Source organism: Nerophis ophidion, linkage group LG26 (genome assembly GCF_033978795.1).
Source record: "Nerophis ophidion isolate RoL-2023_Sa linkage group LG26, RoL_Noph_v1.0, whole genome shotgun sequence".
NCBI classification, from domain to species: Eukaryota; Metazoa; Chordata; class Actinopteri; order Syngnathiformes; family Syngnathidae; genus Nerophis; species Nerophis ophidion.
The window spans coordinates 5,430,442-5,453,909 of NC_084636.1; the positions used below are offsets into that span (position 1 = coordinate 5,430,442).

Sequence of the window (23,468 nt, forward strand, 5' to 3'; positions counted from 1 at the left end):
TAATATATGAAAACTGTCAGAATTATTGTTTCTAAGTTATCACAAAAATTTGTGTTGCCATGAGTTCCCGGCGAGCAGACAAAAGCTGTCTTTGATCTTACCAATCAAAAGGCTTGTAACACTCCACTGTGTAGGATGGGAAGCGACATGAGAGTGTCGATTTCTTTAATCTATTGTAATCCACAGGAACATTTTGTCTTGACCAGAGAGCTACAAAGCAGAGAGGAAGCAGGACCTGACCCCCCTCCAGGCACCTTTTCTTTGTACTGTTTTGTAACCAAAGGCGACGGCTGTTTACGACCCCCCTTCCTTAAGAAACAGCTCTTGCCATGTAATCAGGGAAAGTCCAAATAAAAGAGGAGGCGTGCGTGCGACCTTTCGTCAGAGCGTGGTGGAAGACTGTACAAAGAGTACAGCCCAGATGTTTCTCCTCAATGAACTAAATTGAATTCTGTCTGTTTAATTCCATACTTCTAGTCTGTTTAATAGATGTCATCCGTGTTTGAACCTGACAAAAACATTTTATTATAATTTTATTTAGTGGGTGCATACATTCTAGAGTCAGGAATATACGGTAATAGTTTTTGATTATAAAATATAATTTTTTATTGCAACATTTAAAAATGATCTGATTAGGAGAACTGCTGTCCAGTTGTTATATCTTCTTTCATTATCACACTTCTGAGTCTTAATTACAGTTGCAAGTCCAAGAAGTTAGATGGCAGTAGTGTAGTGTGTTGGCTAGTCAGTTCAGTCTTTGTTGAATCTAGTCTTTTGTTGCTCCCTAAAAGGTGTTGATACTCTAAGTCAGGGGTGTCCAAACATTTTGACTTCGGGGCCGCATTGGGCTAAAAAAATGTCGTTGAGGGCCGAAAGTCGACTGCATGTAAAGTGTATATATATATATATATATATATATATATATATATATATATATATATATATATATATATATATATATATATATATATATATATATATATATATATATATATATATATATATATATATATATATATATTAGGGCTGTAAATCTTTGGGTGTCCCACGATTCGATTCAATATCAATTCTTGGGGTCATGATTCGATAATATATCGATTTTTTCGATTCTTAATTCAAAAACGATATTTTTCCGATTCAAAACGATTCTGTATTCATTCAATACATAGGATTTCAGCAGGATCTACCCCACTCTGCTGACATGCTAGCAGAGTAGTAGATTAAAAAAAAAAAAAAAGCTTTTATAATTGTAAAAGACAATGTTTTATCAACTGATTGCAATAATGTAAATTTGTTTTAACTATTAAACAAACCAAAAATATGACTTATTTTATCTTTGTGAAAACATTGAACACAGTGTGTTGTCAAGCTTATGAGATGCCATGCAAGTGTAAGCCACTGTGACACTATTGTTCTTTTTTATTATTTTTATAAATGTCTAATGATAATGTCAGTGAGGGATTTTTAATCACTGCTATGCTGAAATTATAACTAATATTGATACAGATTTTGATAATATTCATTTTTGTTTCACTACTTTTGGTTTGTTCTGTGTGGTGTTTGTGTCTCCTCTCAATTGCTCTGTTTATTGCAGTTCTGAGTGTTGCTGGCTCAGGTTTGGTTTTGGAATTGGATGGCATTGTTATGGTGTTGATGTGTAGTGTTTGTTGGATTGATAAAAAAAATAAAAAATAAAAAATTTAAAATAAAAATAAAAAATCGATTTTAAAAAAATGAGAATCGCACAACGTAAACGATTCAATTTGTATTCGAATCGATTTTTCCCCACACCCCTAATATATATTAATATATATGGGTTTTACGGTATACCGGTATTAATATAGTACCGCGATACGAATGAATCATATTCGGTACTATACCGCCTCTAAAAAGTACTGGTCATTTTCTCATCACGCTTTGTAATGGATGGGTGTAATTTTATTTATTTTTTTTATGGTCATTGGACTTTTTTTTTATAATATCCACAAAGTTCAGTGACCTTGTCTGTTTACATTTTGTATTGGGTGAATTATTTTTTTTTTGCACCATGTCTAGGCAAGGTCATTTGCATAAATTGATGCTGCACATTCCAAACATAAAAAGTCACTGACCAGGAAAAACTAATGTTGTCCACGTGTTTGAGTCAAAATCTCAGCATTTAAAATGTTATACATTTTAAATTAATGCGATCTTCCTGCGGGCAAGATTTCTTATTAAACTCATGACGTCGCGCGGGCCGATTTGAAGATGTCGGCGGGCCGCACTCTGGACACCCCTGCTCCAAGTATTGCACCTATTACGCTCTAGCTGTTTGATTGTATCGCGCATCTTAGTTGTAGTTTTATGTAACAAACTTGGAGGTGTTGGCCATGTAAAATCGCAAATACTAAAAAGAAGTATGTCAACAACAAAGCCAATGTATATTAGCATCGAGCTGGCGCATTTTCGGAAAAGTGGGGCCTTATTTTACTTACGTTAGAGCGTTTTTTTTTGGAGTGAATTACTTTGTTGGCATTGGAAATTGCAACATTACCTAGAGGTAGTTTGGCTGAGTCTGCTCTCTGGTTAAACTCGGTTGGTGTGGTGCCAAAAATCAGTCATAAACAACTTACCAACAGGGATGGTGGAGTTGGTGACGGCGGTGGCGTGAGACGAGTGGGAGGCCATGGTCATGGTGACAATAGTGTTGCTGCTCATTTGGCTGTGCGCCACGGTACCTGAACATCACAGGGCGCATCTGTTAATATGCATAGGTCGCCCTTCTTAGACCTGAAAGTACTCAAGTTAGCACCTATCGTGGTGGTTGATGGCACAGTGTTTGTGGCAACAATGGGTGCCACCGTGGCTGCAGCTACTGGCGTCACAGTACTGAAGATGGGCTTCTGTGAGAAGAAACCATTTCAGTGTTAAGCCCGGTCATAAATGTTTTGATTTCAGCGGTCCTAAAGAGGCAGGGACCTGTGTTAGGGTGTGCGGGGGCTGGGGTTTTGGAGTCCCGATGGCTGGCAGCGTGATGCGGGTGGTGTCACGGGGCGTCTGAGGCCTATGGATGCTGACGGTGGCTGGAGGCGGGTGGATGGTCAGTCCTGGGCGCCTGAAGGGATTGAGAGGAGTTTTACTTGGTTGTACAACAAGATTTCATTCCAACAAGTTTGCTACACACAAAAAAAAAAAACAGGGGATGAAAGGAACAAACAAATGCAGTGGAAATATTGCTGTATTGCAGGAACACAAACTGGTGACAAGCCATCCATCCATCCATTTCCTACCGCTTATTCCCTTTTGGGGTTGCGGGTGGCGCTGGCGCCTATCTCAGCTACAATCGGGCGGGAGGCGGAGTACACCCTGGACAAGTCGCCACCTCATCGCAGGGCCAACGCAGACAGACAACATCCACACTCACATTCACACACTAGGGCCAATTTAGTGTTGGCAATCAACCTATCCCCAGGTGCATGTCTTCGGAAGTGGGAGGAAGCCGGAGTATTTGGAGGGAAACCACGCATTCACGGGGAGAACATGCAAACTCCACAAAGAAAGATCCCAATTGAACCCAGGACTGCAGGACCTTCGTATTGTGAGGCAGACGCACTAACCCCTCTGCCACCGTCACACATAAATAACACGTAACGATGACGTGTCACCTGACTTAAAACACCCAAGAGGTTGGCTGCCGTCACTCCGCGCCAAAGAACAAATCAGGGCAGGTAATCTGCGGCTCCGGGCGTGGTTGGCAGCCGACTGAATGCGCTTGTGACAAAGAACCCTGCTTCTTTTGTAAAGTATCCACTCAACAGATCAAATAACTGAATGGTCAGTTTTTTTTTTTTTTGTACGAGCTTGACTCTGACAGTCAGATTTCTTCGTAAGAAGTGGCGTGCTGCTAGGACAGTTTTTTTGCTTCCTTTTTCCCCCTCAAGGAAAAAAAAAACCTGAACTGATTGTAAAGCAAGTTTTCCAAACAGAAAAATGGAACTGACATACGGCTGGGCGATATACGGTACTCGATATATTGCGGCTTTGTCTCTGTGCGATATTGAAAATGACTATATCGTGATATTGGAGTATACATTCTGACGCAGTTGCTTTTAGCTGCGGACATTAGACTGCATGCGTTTTCCACTTTTTCTTGTCACAGAGACATAAACCAAGCGCACCTTCTTACATACGTCACATATGCAACGTCACACGCTCCCGCGGAACAGAGAGGTAGCGACATGGTGAGGTGCGGGTGGTAATACGAGAGAGAATGTGTGCATCTGGTAACAAATGAAGGAAGAATTAAAACCCAAGAAAAACAGCACGGGATCCATCGTCCGGCTGTGGTTTGGCTTCAAACGGAAATATGTTCAACATTTATGCGGCAAAAGCGTTGCTACAAAAATGAGCGTATATTAATGTAGTATGAAGAAGAATGTTTTAATGTAGTCACATAAAATCATCATACTGCTGTGATTATATGTATCAAGTGTTAATTCAAGGCTAAGGCAAAATATGGAGATATATATCGTGTACCGTGATATGGCCTAAAAATATCCAAATATTAATAAAAGGCCATATCGCCCAGCCCTACTTCAACCAAAAATAAACAAAAGGCAAGTGCCGCTATGAAAAGGCATAGAAGCTTAGGCATGGCTATGCAAAACGAAACTAAAATTGAACTGGCTGCGAAATCAACAAAACACAAAATGCTGGACGACAGCAAAGACGGAGACGGAGTCCACAAAGTACATCCGCACATGACATGACAATCGACAATGTTCCCACAAAAATGAAAGCGTACGCACAACTTAAATAGTTTGGATTGCGAAAACAAAGCAGGCGTGGAGAATAGCGCTCAAGGAAGACATGAAACTGCTACAGGAAAATACCAACAAAACAAGAAAGAACACCAAAATAGGAGCGCAAGAAAAAGACTCGAACACTACACACAGGAAAACAGCAAAAAACGCCTAATAAGTCAGGGTGTGACGTGACAGTACACCTACTTTGAGACCAGAGCTATAGTGATGCATGCTTGGTTATGCTTTAAAGTCATATCCAACAATTGCGACAACTACTTTTTATTGTCAATACCGGCTACTGAGTTTTGTTTTTTAACGATTTCTGCTTTTGGTATGCCTCAGGATTTTGTCAATGAAAGAAATGTGCGTTGGCTACCATGAATTGATTAACGTGGACCCCGACTTAAACAAGTTGAAAAACTAATTCGGGTGTTACCATTTAGTGGTCAATTGTACGGAATATGTACTGTACTGTGCAATCTACTAATAAAAGTATCAATGAGGCTCAAAAAAGGTTGAAAAACACTGCTCGAGAGAGCGCCGAGCAATCGGATGAGTTTGTGGGTGAATGCGCGGCGTTGAGTCCAAACAATTTAAAACACAAAAACATAAAACAAAATGTAAAACACGATGCAAATTCTCAAAAGTGTGATTATTCTAAAAAATGTGTTTTACAGCTCTAATATAATAGACTTAAAAAGCTTGTTATATGACAGCCACTTACCCATGAGCCACCTCTGCTGAGTGCGTAGCGGTCGTACTGATGACCGGAGACTGGGTCCTGGTAGCTGAGATCGGGGCCACGACGGTGGGAAGCACGGCGGTGGACGTGGTCACGGGAGGACGGGACTGCGGACAGAGAGACACTTTGACCACGCGGCTCCTAAAAATGATGAGCAGCCTCTTTATCTTCGCACCTGAATGGTCTGGTGGATGATGTGCTGCACGGTGGGCTGGCCTGGGCCTGCGCTCGCTCCGGTGGCTGGTCGGAGGACGGTCTTGGAGCTCGACATGACAGCTGCTGCGGCCGCGCCTCCAGGGGGGAAAAAGTGCTCATTTGATCAAATCATCTGATTTAAAACCAGATTTAAATTGAATATGTGTTTTATAATAATGCAGCACACTAACAATAATACTTTTAACGTTTACCAGAGGATTTACTAATGCTTTAAATCACAGGTGTCCAAAGTGCGGCCCGTGGCACAGTTTTTTAACAGCCCATGGCACATTCTAAAATGACTATTACACAACAACAAAAGTGGAATAAAAAAGCATACAACTCAAATGTGATTAAAAATTTGACTCAACACAAAACTACGCAGTTTTTTTTCTTTAAAACAGTCACTGCTCAAAAAAATAATAATGAATCAAAATCAATGTTGTTATGAATTATTGACCTGTTGAAGGCTCCAATTACTTCACATCAAATATTGCACTTTGGGGGGATAATGCATATTTTGTGTTTGCCATAACAAACTAAGTTTTCCATGACAAAAAGGGCATAAAACAGACCAAAAAAAATAAACCAAAGTTATAATTGACTTATATATATGAAGTTGTTCTAGACCAGGGGTGTAAAAGTCAAATACAGAGTGGGCCAAAATTTTAAACTGAACAAAGCCGCGGGCAAAGGGTTGAACAAATGAACCTTATAATAGGGACCCAAACAAGTTTTGCATTGAATATTGAACAGAGGTGGGTAGTAACGCGCTACATTTACTCCGTTACATCTACTTGAGTAACTTTTGGGATAAATTGTACTTCTAAGAGTAGTTTTTATGCAACATACTTTTACTTTTACTTGAGTAAATTTATAGAGAAGAAACACTACTTTTACTCCGCTCCATTTATCTACAATCAGCTCGTTACTCGCTACTTTTTTTTACCGATCTGTTAATGCACGCTTTGTTTGTTTTGATTTTGTCAGACACGCATTCAAGGAATGATCTACGCATGCCTGCTGTTCACCAATCAAATGCAGTCACTGGTGACGTTGGACCAATCAAACAAAACCAGGCGGTCACATGACCGTCACACGTCTAATCCGACCTAAAAACGTTGAAAAACTTATTGGAGTGTTACCATTTAGGGGTCAATTGTGCGGAATATGTACTGTACTGTTCAATATACTAATAAAAGTTTCAATCAATCAAAAGTGTAAAGGAAAAAAGACACTTTTTATTTCAACCGTACTTCCCGTCAAAAACCCAAAGACTGATCACACAGTTCCTGTCTTCACAATAAAAGCGCCGCTCCATCGCGCCTGCGCTAACAAAATAAGAGTCTCCGAAAGCCAGCGCAAACAAGCTAGCAAGCTATGGAGTTTGCCGCCAATGTATTTCTTGTAAAAAGTATAAAAACAAATATGGAAGCTGGACAAATAAAATGCCAAAACTAACGACTTTCATGTGGTATTAGACAGAAAAGAGGAACTTTTTTTCTCCTCCATTTGAAAACGTGGACGTTATCAGCACTATACTGTCTGATTCCAATCAATGCAAGTCATCAGAATCAGGTAATACACCAATTTATATTCTTGTCTTCATGAAAGATAGGAATCTATATGTTAAACATACATGTATATTCATTAAAACACCTTTAACATGTCAACAAAACCGGCCAAATAAATAACTATAAATTATATACCGTGTATATATATATATATACATATGATACGTGTGCGTATGTATATGTGTGTGTATAAATGATGTGTGTGTATGTATGATATGTGTGTGTATAAATGTTATGTGTGTGTATGTATATATGAGGTAGATCACTTCGACTTGGTCATTTATTAAGTAATTGATTAACGTTGAAAAATTTATTGGGGTTACCATTTAGTGGTCAATTGTACGGAATATGTACTGTACTGCAATCTACTAATACAAGTTTCAATCAATCGATGAATGCCTACTGAGCCTATGGTGCTGTTAAGTTATTGCGGCTCAATTTGCCTTAATTGTTTTTATTTTAATGTATTATTATTTAATATATATTATGGTTTTAGTTGCTTAAGAGATATTCCTGGCTCTGAATTTGCTCATTGCTATTCTTACGTTTTTGTGCATTATTTGTTGCCGTAATCATTAAACAAACAGGTTACTCATCAGTTACTCAGTACTTGAGTAGTTTTTTCACAACATACTTTTTACTTTTACTCAAGTAAATATTTGGGTGACTACTCCTTACTTTTACTTGAGTAATAAATCTCTAAAGTAACAGTACTCTTACTTGAGTACAATTTCTGGCTACTCCACCCACCTCTGATATTGAACAAGCAAGGCTTATATAACCTTATAGTGACATACAAAATCGAGTTTTAAATAATAATAATAATTAAAAAATATCAAATGGTATGTCAAATAAAATTTAAATAAAAATTGAGTGCCTCTTTTCTATTTGCAGCCTTCTGAGGTAAATATCAAAATAAACTTTGTCCACAGGCTAATAATAAATTTGAAAATAAAATAACAATATTGAATGAATCAAACATTCAAGCCTTGAACTAACAAGAGAAAGTGCATGAATAAATTGTTATTTATTGCTCAGTTTGCTACACTGATTTGCTTGAACAATGAATATGGAACAAGCAATAATTATAGAACTTAGTAGTGCAAAATCAACATTCAAAAAACAAACGAAAAAAAAAAAAATGGTCCAATAAATACAATTTAAATAAAACGTTTAATGCCTCTTTTCTATTTGCAGCCTTCTGAGGTAAATATCAACATTACATTTTTCCACAGGCTAATAAATCTTAAAATAAAATAATAATGAGATGGGGGGGTTGGTAGTGGGGGGCGGGTTTTGGTGGTAGTCAGTGCTGCAAGGGGTTCTGGGTATTTGTTCTGTTGTGTTTATGTTGTGTTACGGTGCGGATGTTCTCCCAAAAATATGTTAGTCATTCTTGTATGGTGTGGGTTCACAGTGTGGCGCATATTTGTAACAGTGTTAAAGTTGTTTATACGGCCACCCTCAGTCTGACATGTATGGCTGTTGAGCAACTATGCGTGGCATTCACTTAAGTGTGTGTACAAGTCGCATATATCATGTGACTTGGCCGGCATGCTGTTTGTAGGGAGTAAAAGCGGACGTGACAACATATTGTAGACAACGCTAAAGGCAGTGCCTTTATAGTACCGGCGGGCCATCTCTAATGTTAATTTGATATTGACTCAAGGGCCAAATGAAATTGTAGGGCAGGCCAGAGTTTGACAACCATGTTCTAGACATTAAAGTGTTAAAAGGTGAAGTGAAGTGAATTATATTTATATAGCGCTTTTCTCTAGTGACTCAAAGCGCTTTACATAGTGATACCCAATATCTAAGTTACATTTAAACCAGTGTGGGTGGCACCGGGAGCAGGTGGGTAAAGTGTCTTGCCCAAGGCCACAAAGGCAGTGACTAGGATGGCGGAAGCGGGAATCGAACCTGCAACCCTCAAGTTGCTGGCACGGCCACTCTACCAACCGAGCTATACCGCTATCAGGAAAAATGATTACAATGTATTACTACTTTAACACTTGTATGTTTTTTTTTTTAAACTGTCTGCTTGAAAAAAATATGAATTAAAATCAATGGTATGGATTATTGACATATTGAAAGCTTAAATTTAAATATTTTTTAGGAGAAATATTGCATATTTTGAGTGTTTGCAACAAAAAGGGCATGAAACAAACAAAAAAAATAAAAACTTAAAATTGAGAAATGGATCTTAAGTTGTTCTAAAGATTTAAGCATTTAAAGTAAAAAAAAAACTAACACTTATGAGTGAGGCACTTTTAGATCACTGAGAATTTTACTAGGATTTTTTGAAACTGTCTGCTGAAAAAATAATGAATCAAAATCTTTGTTATTATCAGTAAAATAAAAATGTTTTCCTTATATTGACAGCAATATATGAAGTTGATCTAGAGATTTAAGCGTTGACAAAACAAAATAAATACGGTATATAACTTACTTTTAACATTTTATGACTGAGATGCTTCCGGGTCCCCGAGACCAAAAATGAAGGTAACATGTAGAGATGTCCGATATTGACTTTTTTGCCGATATTGTTCAACTCTTAATTACAGATTCCGATATCAACCGATACTGATATATACAATAGTGGAATTAACACATAATATGCCTAATTTCATTGTAATGCCCCGCTGGATGCATTAAACAATGTAACAAGGTTTTTCAAAATAAATCAACTCAAGTTATTGAAAAAAAAAAAATGCCAACATTGCACTGCCATACCGTATTTCCTTGAATTGCCGCCGGGTCGCTAATTAATTTAAAATCTCTTATCACTCCTGCACTTACCAAAGGCATGCAGTAAAGGTAAGCACGCTCTAATTATTTCAAAACCTCTTCTCACTCCGGCACTTACCAAAGGCATGCAGTAAAAATTTGAGTGTGATGTAAGCTTGGAAATTAAATCCTACTGAAAAGCTCTTCCCTTAATGCGATTTCAATTTACCGGTATTGAAATCAGCCTCCTCCATTTTGAAAACTATGGCAGGGGAAGTGTCACGCGTGACGTCACAAGTTTGACCCGGCAGTAATTCAAGGCAGGCGCATACTATATGCACTGCGGCAATTCAACGAAATACGGTATATTTTAACAATTTTAACGACGCCCATTGATAACATAGCACCGCTAAAGTTAAAAAAGGCTCCAAAAAAGCGCACCCCGTGGTTTACAGAAGAAACTAGAGCTCAGAAATTATTATGCAGAAAGCTGGAACGCAAATGGCGCACGACTAAACTTGAGGTGCACCATTAAGCATTTAGTGATGGTTTAATAACTTATAAACGCATGCTTACCTTAGCTAAAGCTAATTATTACTCAAATCTCATCCACCGTAATAAAAACGATCCTAAATTTTTGTTTAGTACGGTAGCATCGCTAACCCAACAAGGGACTCCTTCCAGTAGCTCCACCCACTCAGCTGATGACTTTATGCAATTCTTTAGTAAGAAAATTGAAGTAATTAGAAAGGAGATTAAAGACAATGCGTCCCAGCTACAACGGGGTTCTATTAACACTGACACGATTGTATATACGGCGGATACTGCCCTCCAAAATAGTTTCTCTCGTTTTGAGGAAATAACATTAGAGGAATTGTTACAACGTGTAAATGGAATAAAACAAACAACATGTTTACTTGACCCTCTTCCTGGGAAACTGATCAAGGAGCTCTTTGTATTATTAGGTCCATCAGTGCTAAATATTATAAACTTATCACTTTCCTCGGGCACTGTTCCCCTAGCATTCAAAAAAGCGGTTATTCATCCTCTCCTTAAAAGACCTAACCTCGATCCTGACCTCATGGTAAACTACCGACCGGTGTCTCACCTTCCCTTCATTTCAAAAATCCTCGAAAAAATTGTTGCGGAGCAGTTAAATGAACACTTAGCGTCTAACAATCTATGTGAAACCTTTCAATCCGGTTTCAGGGCAAATCACTCGACGGAGACAGCCCTCGCAAAAATGACTAATGATCTATTGCTAACGATGGATTCTGATGCGTCATCTATGTTGCTGCTCCTCGATCTTAGCGCTGCTTTCGATACCGTCGATCATAATATTTTATTAGAACGTATCAAAACACGAATCGGTATGTCAGACTTAGCCCTGTCTTGGTTTAACTCTTATCTTACTGATAGGATGCAGTGTGTCTCCCATAACAATGTGACCTCGGACTACGTTAAGGTAACGTGTGGAGTTCCCCAGGGTTCGGTCCTTGGCCCTGCACTCTTCAGCATCTACATGCTGCCGCTAGGTGACATCATACGCAAATACGGTGTTAGCTTTCACTGTTATGCTGATGACACCCAACTCTACATGCCCCTAAAGCTGACCAACACGCCGGATTGTAGTCAGCTGGAGGCGTGTCTTAATGAAATTAAACAATGGATGTCCGCTAACTTTTTGCAACTCAACGCCAAAAAAACGGAAATGCTGATTATCGGTCCTGCTAGACACCGAACTCTATTTAATAATACAACTCTAACATTTGACAACCAAACAATTAAACAAGGCGACACGGTAAAGAATCTGGGTATTATCTTCGACCCAACTCTCTCCTTTGAGGCACACATTAAAAGCGTTACTAAAACGGCCTTCTTTCATCTCCGTAATATCGCTAAAATTCGCTCCATTCTGTCCACTAAAGACGCTGAGATCATTATCCATGCGTTTGTTACGTCTCGCCTCGACTACTGTAACGTATTATTTTCGGGTCTCCCCATGTCTAGCATTAAAAGATTACAGTTGGTACAAAATGCGGCTGCTAGACTTTTGACAAGAACAAGAAAGTTTGATCACATTACGCCTGTACTGGCTCACCTGCACTGGCTTCCTGTGCACTTAAGATGTGACTTTAAGGTTTTACTACTTACGTATAAAATACTACACGGTCTAGCTCCATCCTATCTTGCCGATTGTATTGTACCATATGTCCCGGCAAGAAATCTGCGTTCAAAGGACTCCGGCTTATTAGTGATTCCCAAAGCCCAAAAAAAGTCTGCGGGCTATAGAGCGTTTTCCGTTCGGGCTCCAGTACTCTGGAATGCCCTCCCGGTAACAGTTCGAGATGCCACCTCAGTAGAAGCATTTAAGTCTCACCTTAAAACTCATTTGTATGCTGTAGCCTTTAAATAGACTCCCTTTTTAGACCAGTTGATCTGCTGTTTCTTTTCTTTTTCTTCTATGTCCCACTCTCCCTTGTGGAGGGGGTCCGGTCCGATCCGGTGGCCATGTACTGCTTGCCTGTGTATCGGCTGGGGACATCTCTGCGCTGCTGATCCGCCTCCGCTTGGGATGGTTTCCTGGTGGCTCCGCTGTGAACGGGACTCTCTCTGCTGAGTTGGACCCGCTTTGGACTGGACTCTTGCGACTGTGTTGGATCCATTGTGGATTGAACTTTCACAGTATCATGTTAGACCCGCTCGACATCCATTGCTTTCCTCCTCTCTAAGGTTCTCATAGTCATTATTGTCACCGACGTCCCACTGGGTGTGAGTTTTCCTTGCCCTTATGTGGGCCTACCGAGGATGTCGTGGTGGTTTGTGCAGCCCTTTGAGACACTAGTGATTTAGGGCTATATAAGTAAACATTGATTGATTGATTGATTGATATATTATTGAAGTCACAAAGTGCATTATATTTTTCTAACATGCCTCAAATTTGGGACAAGCTCTCCCTGAGATAATCCCGATACCCACTAAACCTATAGGAAATACTATACTTTGACTTTCACAAAGTGCATTATTTTTATTTTAATTTTTTTTAAAGCATGCCTCAAAACAGCTACAAAAAAAATGAAGGCACACAGCTTCTGTCCAGAGTATACTAGAATGATAAAGTAAACAATAACATAGTCCTCCTCTTGTGTTTTACCAGATATGTACCGCTCCATACAGCGGCGTTTTTTTGAAACCGAGACCGATAGTTTCCGATATCACATTTTAAAGCATTTATCGGTCGATAATATAGACAGGCCTATATTATCGGCAGGCCAAAATTATCGGACATCTCAATTTAAAATCAATGGTATGGATTATTGATATATTGAAAGCTCAAATTACTTTCCACTTTGAAATTTTTGGGGGGGAAAATATTACATATTTTGTATATTTGCCACAAAAAGGGCATGAAACAATTAATAAAGACTTAAAATTGAAAGATGGATCTTAAGTTGCTCTAAAGATTTAAGCATTTAAAGTAAAAAAAAAAATAAAATAAAAAAGGAAAAGAATAGCTTTTAGATCACTGAGAAATTTAATATGATTTTTTTTAAACTGTCTGCTGAAAAAAATAATCGAAAAAAATCATCAAAATCTGTTATTATAAAAAAAAATAATAATGTTTTCCTTATGTCAACAGCAACATATGAAGTTGATCTAGAGAATTAGGCGTTGACAAAACTAAATAAACACAGTATATAACTTATTTTTAACATTTTATGACAGATGCTTCCGTGTCCCCGAGACAAAAAGTGAGGGTAAGTGAAGTGAATTATATTTATATAGCGCTTTTTCTCTAGTGACTCAAAGCGCTTTACATAGTGAAACCCAATATCTAATTTTTACATTTAAACCAGTGTGGGTGGCACTGGGAGCAGGTGGGTAAAGTGTCTTGCCCAAGGACACAACGGCAGTGACTAGGATGGCGGAGGCGGGGATCGAACCTGTAACCGTCAAGTTGTTTTCTTACTGTTTGTACTTCTTTAAATAAATGTGTGTTTTTTAATAGCATGTCCTAGGAAATCAAACTACCGGTACTTACTACTTAGGTATAAAATACTACACGGTCTAACTCCAGCCTATGTTGCTGATTGTATTGTACCAGAAATCTGCGTCCAAAGAACTCCGGCTTATTAGTGATTCCAAGAGCCCCAAAAAAAGTCTGCGAGCGTTTTCTATTGGGGCTCCAGTCCTCTGGAATGCCCTCCCAGTAACAGTTAGAGATGCTACCTCAATAGAAGCATTTAAGTCCCATCTTAAACCTCATTTGTATACCCTAGCCTTTAAATAGAACCCCCTTTTAGACCAGTTGATCTGCCGTTTTTTTTCTTTTCTGCTCTTCCCCCCTCTCCCTTGTGGAAGGGGGGGGCATAGGTCCAGGTTGAAGACATCTCTGCGCTGCTGACCCGTCTCCGCTCGGGATGGTCTCCTGCTGGCACCACTATGGACTGGACTCTCACTATTATGTTAGATCCACTATGGACTGGACTTTCACAATATTATGCTAGACCCACTCAACGTCCATTGCATCCGGTCTCCCCTAGAGGGGAGCGGGGCACTATCACCCACATCTGCGGTCCTCTCCAAGGTTTCTCATAGTCATTCATATTGACATCCTACTGGGTTCGAGTTTTTCCATGCCCTTATGTGGGATCTGAACCAAGGATGTCGTTGTGGCTTGTGCAGCCCTTTGAGACACTGGTGATTTAGGGCTATACAAATAAACATTGATTGATTTATTGAAACCAAGACTGAGAAACGTGTCACTTCGCTCAGTTGGTATATGACAGTAAAAGAATGAGGGGTCACATCAAACTCAACTGTGGGAAGCTTGTGAAAAAAAAAAACATCTTCAAGTGTGGCACACTGCGGAAACATCTCACCTCGCGGTAAATGAGACGTGAAGGTCTGGGAAGGGACTGCGGGGGTCCCAATCTGCAATGCGGGGGCGCTGCCTCGAATGATCTGAATGTTGGCTGGCATGAGGTGGTGCAGGTTGCTGGTGTGACCCTGAAACAATGAACATGGTAAGAATGGACATCGATAAAAGGTACCCTAAGATGACCTTTTTAACAGTAATAAATGTACCGGGAGAATGTTTATTGTCAGCAAATGTGGGGAAAAAAATCCATCAATTCTCTTTACTAATCCACTTTTGAGACAAAATGGATGAGCCCACCTTGTGAATACACCCACAACTTTGTAAAAATAATAATTCTAAATGGATTCACTACCCATCTTAAAATGCCCCTCTGCCAAGTGTCCATCAGTCGCTTACAGATGCGGGAGATGTAAGTTTGATTGTTTTAGTGCTTCTTCGGCAAATATGCTCACGTAGATACGCTAAAATTGCTAACATTCTTTTCATCCATCCATTCATCCTTTTTTTTACCTCTTGTCTTGTTCGGGATCGCGGGGGGGTTGGGGGGCGGGGTGCTGGAGCCTCTCTCAGCTGCAATCGGGCGGAAGGCCAACACAGACAGACAACATTCACACGCACATTCACAGACTGGGGCCAATTTAGTGTTGCCAATCAACCTGTCCCCAGGTGCATGTCTTTGGAAGTGGGAGGAGCCTATCTCCAGGTGTATGTATTTGGAGGTGGGAGTAAGGCGGAGTACCCGGAGGGAACCCAAGTAGTCAAGTCAGAACTTCATATGACAAACGTCACCATTTTGAATTAAAAATTAATGATTTAATTTAAAAATTAATAATTTTTCAAGAAAATACTGCAATATTACAGAAACAGGAAAAATAGGAGAAATGTTTCCCAATTTTACAAGAAATAAGTCAACACATTGTGAGAAAAAGACTTCTTCCAGTGAATTTTTTTGTTTTTGTTTTGTTTGTAATTGCAGTGTACATATATGTACAGTAGTACTGCAGCTATTGGTTATTTTAGTAATCTAGTAATTTTAATTAGTTTGTTCGATTAATCAAATACTGCGATGAGGTGGAGACTTGTCCAGAGTGTACCCCGCCTTCCGCCCACTTGTAGCTGAGATAGGCACCAGCGCCCCCCGCGACCCCAACGGGAATAAGCGGTAGAAAATGGATGGATGGATTAATCAAATAATCAGAAAAAGCAATTTGCAGCCTCAAAGTGTATTTTATGAAATGTATTTCAAATAAACAACATTTTTTCCGCTCGGCATTTTCCATCCAATCATCCATTTCTACCGCTTGTGCCGTTCGGGGTGGCAGGGATGCTGGAGCCTATCTTGTTTTCTGCAACAAATGCACTCCAACATTGAAATTGCACTTTTAACCTGTACGCATTAATAAAGAATGAAAAAAACCCTTCTCGGACAGACGACGTATATGTTGTTTTCCAAATCACCTGACATGTATACCGTGTATATGTACATAATTTATCAATTTTTTTAACGTCATTTTTTTATACGTGTTACAGGTTATATATCTTTTATTATTGAATGTATCAAATGTGATGAATATCTATCGCTATCTATCCATCTATCGCTCGGTTGTCGAGAGCCTGCTGACGTACTGCATAACGGTGTGGTACGCCAGCTGCACTGAAGCAGACAAACGGGCGATTCAGAGGGTCATAAAGTCCGCACAAAAAAAATAATCGGCTGCCCCCTCCCCTCCCAGGATTTACACAACTCCCGTTGCCTCAACAGAGCAAAAAGCATCACCAAAGACAGCACACACCCTGGCTTACACCTGTTCGACCTGCTACCATCGGGCAGGCGCTACAAGTGCATTAGAGCCAGAACAAACAGGCTCAGAGACAGCTTCTTTCCCAGAGCTGTCACCATCTTGAACTCCAACTTATAATAAATAATTCACCGCTATACATTATATCAATATACCCTACTGTGCAATATTACCCTTCGAGTGCAATACATCCGACACTGATTGTAATTTAGTACTCTTGTCTTGTTCCGCATATTATACAGTATTTTGTATATTGTACATGATTGCTTATCATTTGTATTGGGTATTAGTCTGTTCATTTCAATTCTTAGTTTTATATTTATTACCTCTTGTGTAAATTATTTTCATCCCGTATTTGTTCCCACTACCGCACCTTAAGTTGGAGTCCTAAATCTCGTTATATGCAAATATAATGACAATAAAGTGAAGTGAATTATATTTATATAGCGCTTTTTCTCTAGTGACTCAAAGCGCTTTACATAGTGAAACCCAATATCTAAGTTACATTCAAACCAGTGTAGGTGGCACTGGGAGCAGGTGGGTAAAGTGTCTTGCCCAAGGACACAACGGCAGTGACTAGGATGGCGGATGCGGGAATCGAACCTGCAACGCTCAAGTTGCCGGCACGGCCGCTCTACCAACCGAGCTAAACCGCGCTAAAGTACATTCTATTCTATTTAAATGGACCACAATGGAAACAAGCCTTTTGGCTTTTTGTGCCATCCATTCGCCTTTTTAAAGCATTACATGGATTCAATTCTTTAAGATGTCAATAAACTTCGTAATCAAAAAAACACACACTCCCCCGCTCTCATGTCCGCGCTTTGCAGCGGTTGTGCGGAAGCTATGTCCGCATATTCAAAGTTCTGGCCACGCCGTGCGGGCAGAATTTAAGTCATATTTATTATTTATACTCCACCGATCATTCAAAGCAACCGAATATAAATCAAAGTAATTTTCTAGTCGTTGAATCGTTGCAGTTTGAATGTAAAGTACACAACATCGCCTCATGGAGACAAACAGCTCATTAGCAATAAAGCTACAGCAAATAAAAAGGAGTGACTTTTCAAATGTCTGAAGGCTAAAAACTCTGGACTATTCGGGTAGTGGATTGGTGTTGTTCAAAGACTAGCCTCTCTTGTGGCACCTCCAAGACACTTACTAGACATAAACACGGGACATCTCACCTGTTGACCGCTGATGGTCGCCACGGGGATGGAGAGTGTTGTGGCGATGCTGCTCTCTGTGGTGGCCGTGATGTGCGCCGGTACCTTGGGGGGCATGGGAATGTGCCCCTGGTTGGAGACGGGTGCCGGGGCGATTAAACGGCTCGGCATGGGTGACTTCAGGACAGCCTTTTAAAAACACACAATACCGTCAACAAAGCCTGAGCGTCCACTCAACCCACAGTTGTACAGTGAAACCGCAGTTTTACGAACCCCTCTTTTGGGGAACTATTCGACTGACCAACTTTTAGATCGAGCCGAGAAATGTAACAAACGATGAAGACAACTATTCTTAGACAAATGAGGATTCACAATCTTATCTTTTTGAAGCTGAATATACGGAGGATGAACTTGTAGAAGCGAGCATGAAGGAAGAGTGAGATGAAAGTGACTCAAAGCTGCAAAATGTGAAACTTGGAGCTATTTCGACATAAATGGAGTGCTTACCCAAATAAACCAGAAAAAAACTTCCCCTGCCATCGATCCGTCGAGTGAGTCACACTTTCAAGGTTCAAAGTTTATTCGTCACATGCAGAGTACACCGCAGTGAAATGCTTTTTTCCATGCTCTTCAGATATTGTGTACAGTGGGATCCAAACACTAGTTGCAGAATGTTATACACTAAATACAAAAATAAAATAAAAATTGAATAGCTCTGATGTACATTAATTACAAGACAATTAAATTGCACAATAAGGGAGTCCTTTTTTTTTTTTTTTTTCCTTTGTCATGAAAAAGGGACGTTTTTGTCATGAAAAATTTAGGTTTTTGTGGTCGGTGCACTAATTGTAAGTGTATATTGTGTTTTTTATGTGGATTTTTTTATTTATTATAAAAATTAATAAAAAATTCTTCTGCGGCCCGGTACCAATCGGGCTGCGGCCCGGTACCGGCACTAGAGTATAAGTCGCATTTTTGGGTGAAATTTAACACCAAGAATAGACATTTGAAAGGTAATTCAAAATAAATAAAGAATAGTGAACAACAGGCTGAGTAAGTGTACGTTATATGATGCGTAGTGGTTTGTGTTGTGGTTTGTGCAGCCCTTTGAGACACTAGTGATTTAGGGCTATATACAGTAAATGAACATTGATTGATTGATTGAATTTTCCAACTCATATGGAAACGGAGTTTGTAGAACATGCTATACGTTTACCAAACAAGCTGTCACTCCTAATCCCTAAATTCGATGAAATCTTCTTCCTCGGTGTCGGTTCTAAACAACTTTGCCAACTCCAAAAGTACACAATGCGACGCTTTCTCTTCTATCGGTACGTCGCTTATGTCGGAGTCCCACCACCGCTGAATTTTAATTGGTCGACATGTGTGACACGATTGCTGATATACGCCTAGTCTCTTACGTGAATGAGATAAATAATATAATTTGATTATTTACGGTAATGTGTTAATAATTTCACACATAAGTCGCTCCAGAGTATAAATCGCACCCCCGGCCAAACTATGAAAAAAACTGCGATTTATAATCCGAAAAATACGGATGTGGTGGAGGGAGGGGGTTAGGCTAGGGATGCCAAAGAAGATCTATTTCATATCGTGGGAAAAGGCACTCATCTCTTTTAGCGCGCGCGCACACACACACACACACACACACACACACACACACGGCCCTTTCCCCCGTCCCCCGTCTGTCGGCTCCTTTCTGTTAAGCTCCTCCTTTGCCGATGTTAATGTAATTGGATATTACTTTTCAAAGTGCTTATTATTATAACAATACAGTTTGGTAAAGACTTAAGGATGTTTGTGATTTCTGATCGTTTGTGAGTGCACCATAGGGACTTTCCAGAGCAGCACATATGCAACTTGTTAATAAATATTTGATTGATGTATACCAGGGGTGTCAAACTCAAATACAGAGTGGGCCAAAATTTAAAACCGAACAAAGCAACGGGCCGAAGTTAAACAAACTAACCTTTTAATAGGGACCCAAACAAGTTTTGCATTGAATCTTGAACAAGCAAGGTTTACAGTATATACATTTATAGAGACATGCAAAATCGAGTTTCAAATAATAGTAATAATTAAAAAATATCAATGGCATATCAAATAAAATTTAAATAAAAATGGAATGCCTCTTTTCGGCGGCGGGGTTGAGGTGGACAGGGTTTGGTGATAGCGGGGGGTTGTATATTGTAGCGTCCCGGAAGAGTTAGTGCTGCAAGGGGTTGTGGGTATTTGTTCTGTTGTTTATGTTTTGTTACAGTGCGGGTGTTCCCCCAAAATGTGTAATTCTTGTTTGGTGTGGGTTCACAGTGTGGCGCATATTTGTAACAGTGTTAAAGTTGTTTATACGGCCACCCTCAGTGTGACCTGTATGGCTGTTGACCAAGTATGCCTTGCATTCACTTGTGTGTATAAGCCGCATATATTATGTGACTGTTTGTAAGGAAGAAAAGCCGACGTGGTGATAGGTTGTAGAGAACGCCAAAGGCAGTGCCTTTAGGGCCACCCCCAATATTGTTGCCCGGGATGAAATTCGGGAGGGGCACTGAACTTCAGGAGTCTCCTGGGAAAATAGGGAGGGTTGGCAAGTAAGAGTATTAGCGGTGAATGCGGTGTTACAGCAGCGGGCCAGCTCTAATGTTAATTTGATATTGCCTCAAGGGCCAAGTGAAATTACACGGCGGGCCAAATTTGGCCCGTGGGCCAGAGTTTGACACCCATGATGTATACAGTACTGCGTAGTAGTTTATATTGTATTCAAAGTGTGGACATTTGTCAAGACCAGGACACATTATTTATATTTACATTGTTTCTTATGGAGAAATTTATTTCACTGTACAAACTTTTTGATTTACGAACCCTGCTCAGGAACCAGTTAAGTTCTTCAATCGGGGTTCCAATGTATTTTCAATTCCCAAACAATAAATATAATTGTAGTTCAAGACGCACCTTCATCTGTCCGTCAGTAAGGACTGCGGGTTGGCCCTGTGGGAGGTGCAATGGGGTTGCCGGGAGGGCCACAGGTGTGCCAGACTGGATGGACACCGTCTGGGGGCCGGGCTGTGGCAGGCCGTGTGTCTGCACCTGGGGGTACGGTCTGACCACCATAGTGTCCTGCTTGTCGTCTCTGAAGCCCACCGTCCCCCCGGCCCCTACTGGAGGATGCTCCTGCTGGCCATGATCGCCATCCCGGCCGCCGTCAGCTTCTGCGAGCGCTAACAGGAAAGAAGTGGAATGGATGTCTGGCAGCTGGTGGTGCTAGCGTCACGTGACTTACCTAGGGCGTTAGACGGCTGATTGACAGCCACCAGGTTCCCACCGGCCGGGATGAGGGGCGCCCCTCCGCTGGAAGCAGGCAGCCCGTGGCGTGGAAATTGCTGAGAGCTCATTCGGATTAATGTAATGGCCTAAAACAACCCAAAAATGTACATTATTTGTGTTACGCTGACTTTATCCCTTTAAAAAGGCAGTGCGTAGAAAGATTTTTGACAAGAACAACAAAGTTTTATCATTGTACGCCTATACTGTGTATATATATATACATACACACACACACACAGGTATATTCCTGTAACAGTTTCATTTTGAGCGATATTTCCCGCATCTACTTTGATTTAGCAATCGGGAATATTTCAGTTGTTTTTATCCTTCTTTGGAGGGACATTGTTGATTGTCATGTCATGTTCAGCTATGCTCCACAGTAAGTATTTGCTGTCGTCCAGCATTCCGTTTTTGTTTACTTTGTAGCCAGTCCAGTTTTAGTTTCGTTCTGCATAGCCTTCCCTAGGCTTCGACGCCTTTTTCTTAGGAGTACTCACCTTCTGTTTATTTTTGGTTTAAAACATTAGACACCTTTTTACCTGCACACTGCCTCCCGCTGTTACCGACACCTACAAAGCAATTAGTTACCTGCAGCCACCTACTGATATGGAAGAGTGTAGAGGACCGTATATGCCCACATATACGGTCCTCTCCAAGGTTTCTCAAAGTCATCATTGTCACCAACGTCCCAGTGGGTGTGAGTTTTCCTTGCCCTTATGTGGGCCCTACCAAGGATGTCATAGTGGTTTGTGCAGCCCTTTGAGACACTAGTTATTTAGGGCTACAGTATATTAATAATCATTGATTGATTGACTGATGTGGGATCCCAGCCGAGGGTGTCGTTGTGGCTTGTGCAACCTTTTGAGACACTCGTGGTTTAGGGCTATAAAAGTAAACGTCGATTGATTGATTGAGTAGAAATGACAACCCCCCCCGACCCCAAAGGGAAAAAGCGGTAGGTAATGGATGGATGACACAAAGTATGACGACCTCAACAATGAAAAGCTCGAATTAACCCTTCGAGCACCGAGCGGAGACGCCAACATGGTTCACGCATCACTTTAAAAAGGACATATTTGTAAGAATGAGTTAGTATATCCAATCTACATTTAGAGGTGGACCTCACGTTTGGTGGTCAGCGGGACTCGACAACTGTATCGTCGCACATGAAAACATGGAGTGAGCCGATACGTGTGTTTTATTGTTTGTTTGTTTTTTGCTGCTGAAATTGAAGGAGTAAGCGCGGTGTTAGCGGAGTGAAGGTCCATCTTTGAACAGGCTTTTCGTTCGGTGACTAAACAGAATAAAACGGCTAGCCAGCTAGCCTAGCCTAGCAACATGCTAACACTAGCCGGGCTAACCCCGGTCATCTTACCATACGCTCAACTTCCAAAGAGTGCAGATTCCGTGACGCTGAGCGGTCGAATGCGTTTGCGGGTCCTTACCGTATCGTCGAGGTCATAAATAATTCTCCTTTTCTGGATTCGATTTTCTCTTCTTTTTTTTTTCTTCTTTTTTTTACCCCAACATGTAAACCGGAAAAACGCTCAACGAAGAGCCCGGCCCCACCCCCTTGGCTGATTCTAACCAATCAGCGAAGCGAAGGCCGAGGTGTCGACCAATGGGAGGTCGAGGATTGTTGTTGACTAAACTAAACCTACACCCGGGAGAGGGGCGGTCGAAGTCTTCTCGGACCGCCACAACCGACCTGGGAAAACGCGTCCAAAACATATACAACACATGTAAAAGAAAAATCATACAAATGCACCAAACGCACGCAAGGGAGAAATGCTGCAATTTCGCTGGAAATTAGCCAGGCTAGCTCAAATCACTCTTATTTTGAAGGGACAAGGTTGTGGCAGTCTCTCGCGTCTTCCGCTTTCGATTTGCACGTCAATTCCTGCAATGAAGACTAGGGGGCGCTAGACTGCCATTGTAGAACTTTTTATTATTTTTTTTAATTTTTTTTAAATTGAAAAACAAATTCACACAAAAGTCAAGGCACTTTCAACACCAAGGAAATAAAACAAAAACAAATACAAAGAGTAATAATACAAAAAATATATGAAAAAAATAAATAAAAATGGGCTACCTAAATCACTTAAAATATTTTTTAAGGGCTTTTGTACTCTTAATCATCTTCCAAGATTTGATTGATAATTGTAACCCATTAAGCCAAATAGAAAATGTAGGCCTTACTTTAATAAATCGACATTTATGTAGAACATTTTTTGCCTGGAGCATAGTAGAACTTTAT

At 40.3% G+C, this 23,468-nt stretch overlaps 1 protein-coding gene across 1 annotated transcript in view; it reads right to left on the reverse strand.

The window, feature by feature from the left end:
- sap130a (Sin3A-associated protein a) overlaps nt 1-22,805 on the reverse strand; it is a 57,107-nt gene extending 34,302 nt beyond the window's left edge. The window contains exons 1-10 of the mRNA XM_061888784.1: nt 22,657-22,805; nt 21,168-21,297; nt 20,840-21,105; nt 17,891-18,058; nt 14,906-15,032; nt 5,702-5,817; nt 5,509-5,633; nt 2,959-3,094; nt 2,792-2,882; nt 2,613-2,717 (exon numbers count right to left, since the gene is read on the reverse strand). Of these exons, the coding sequence (XP_061744768.1) occupies nt 2,613-2,717; nt 2,792-2,882; nt 2,959-3,094; nt 5,509-5,633; nt 5,702-5,817; nt 14,906-15,032; nt 17,891-18,058; nt 20,840-21,105; nt 21,168-21,279 (1,246 nt within the window). The 5' untranslated portion in view covers nt 21,280-21,297; nt 22,657-22,805. The remainder of the gene's footprint in view (nt 1-2,612; nt 2,718-2,791; nt 2,883-2,958; nt 3,095-5,508; nt 5,634-5,701; nt 5,818-14,905; nt 15,033-17,890; nt 18,059-20,839; nt 21,106-21,167; nt 21,298-22,656) is intronic.
- Between the last annotated feature and the right edge of the window lie 663 nt (nt 22,806-23,468).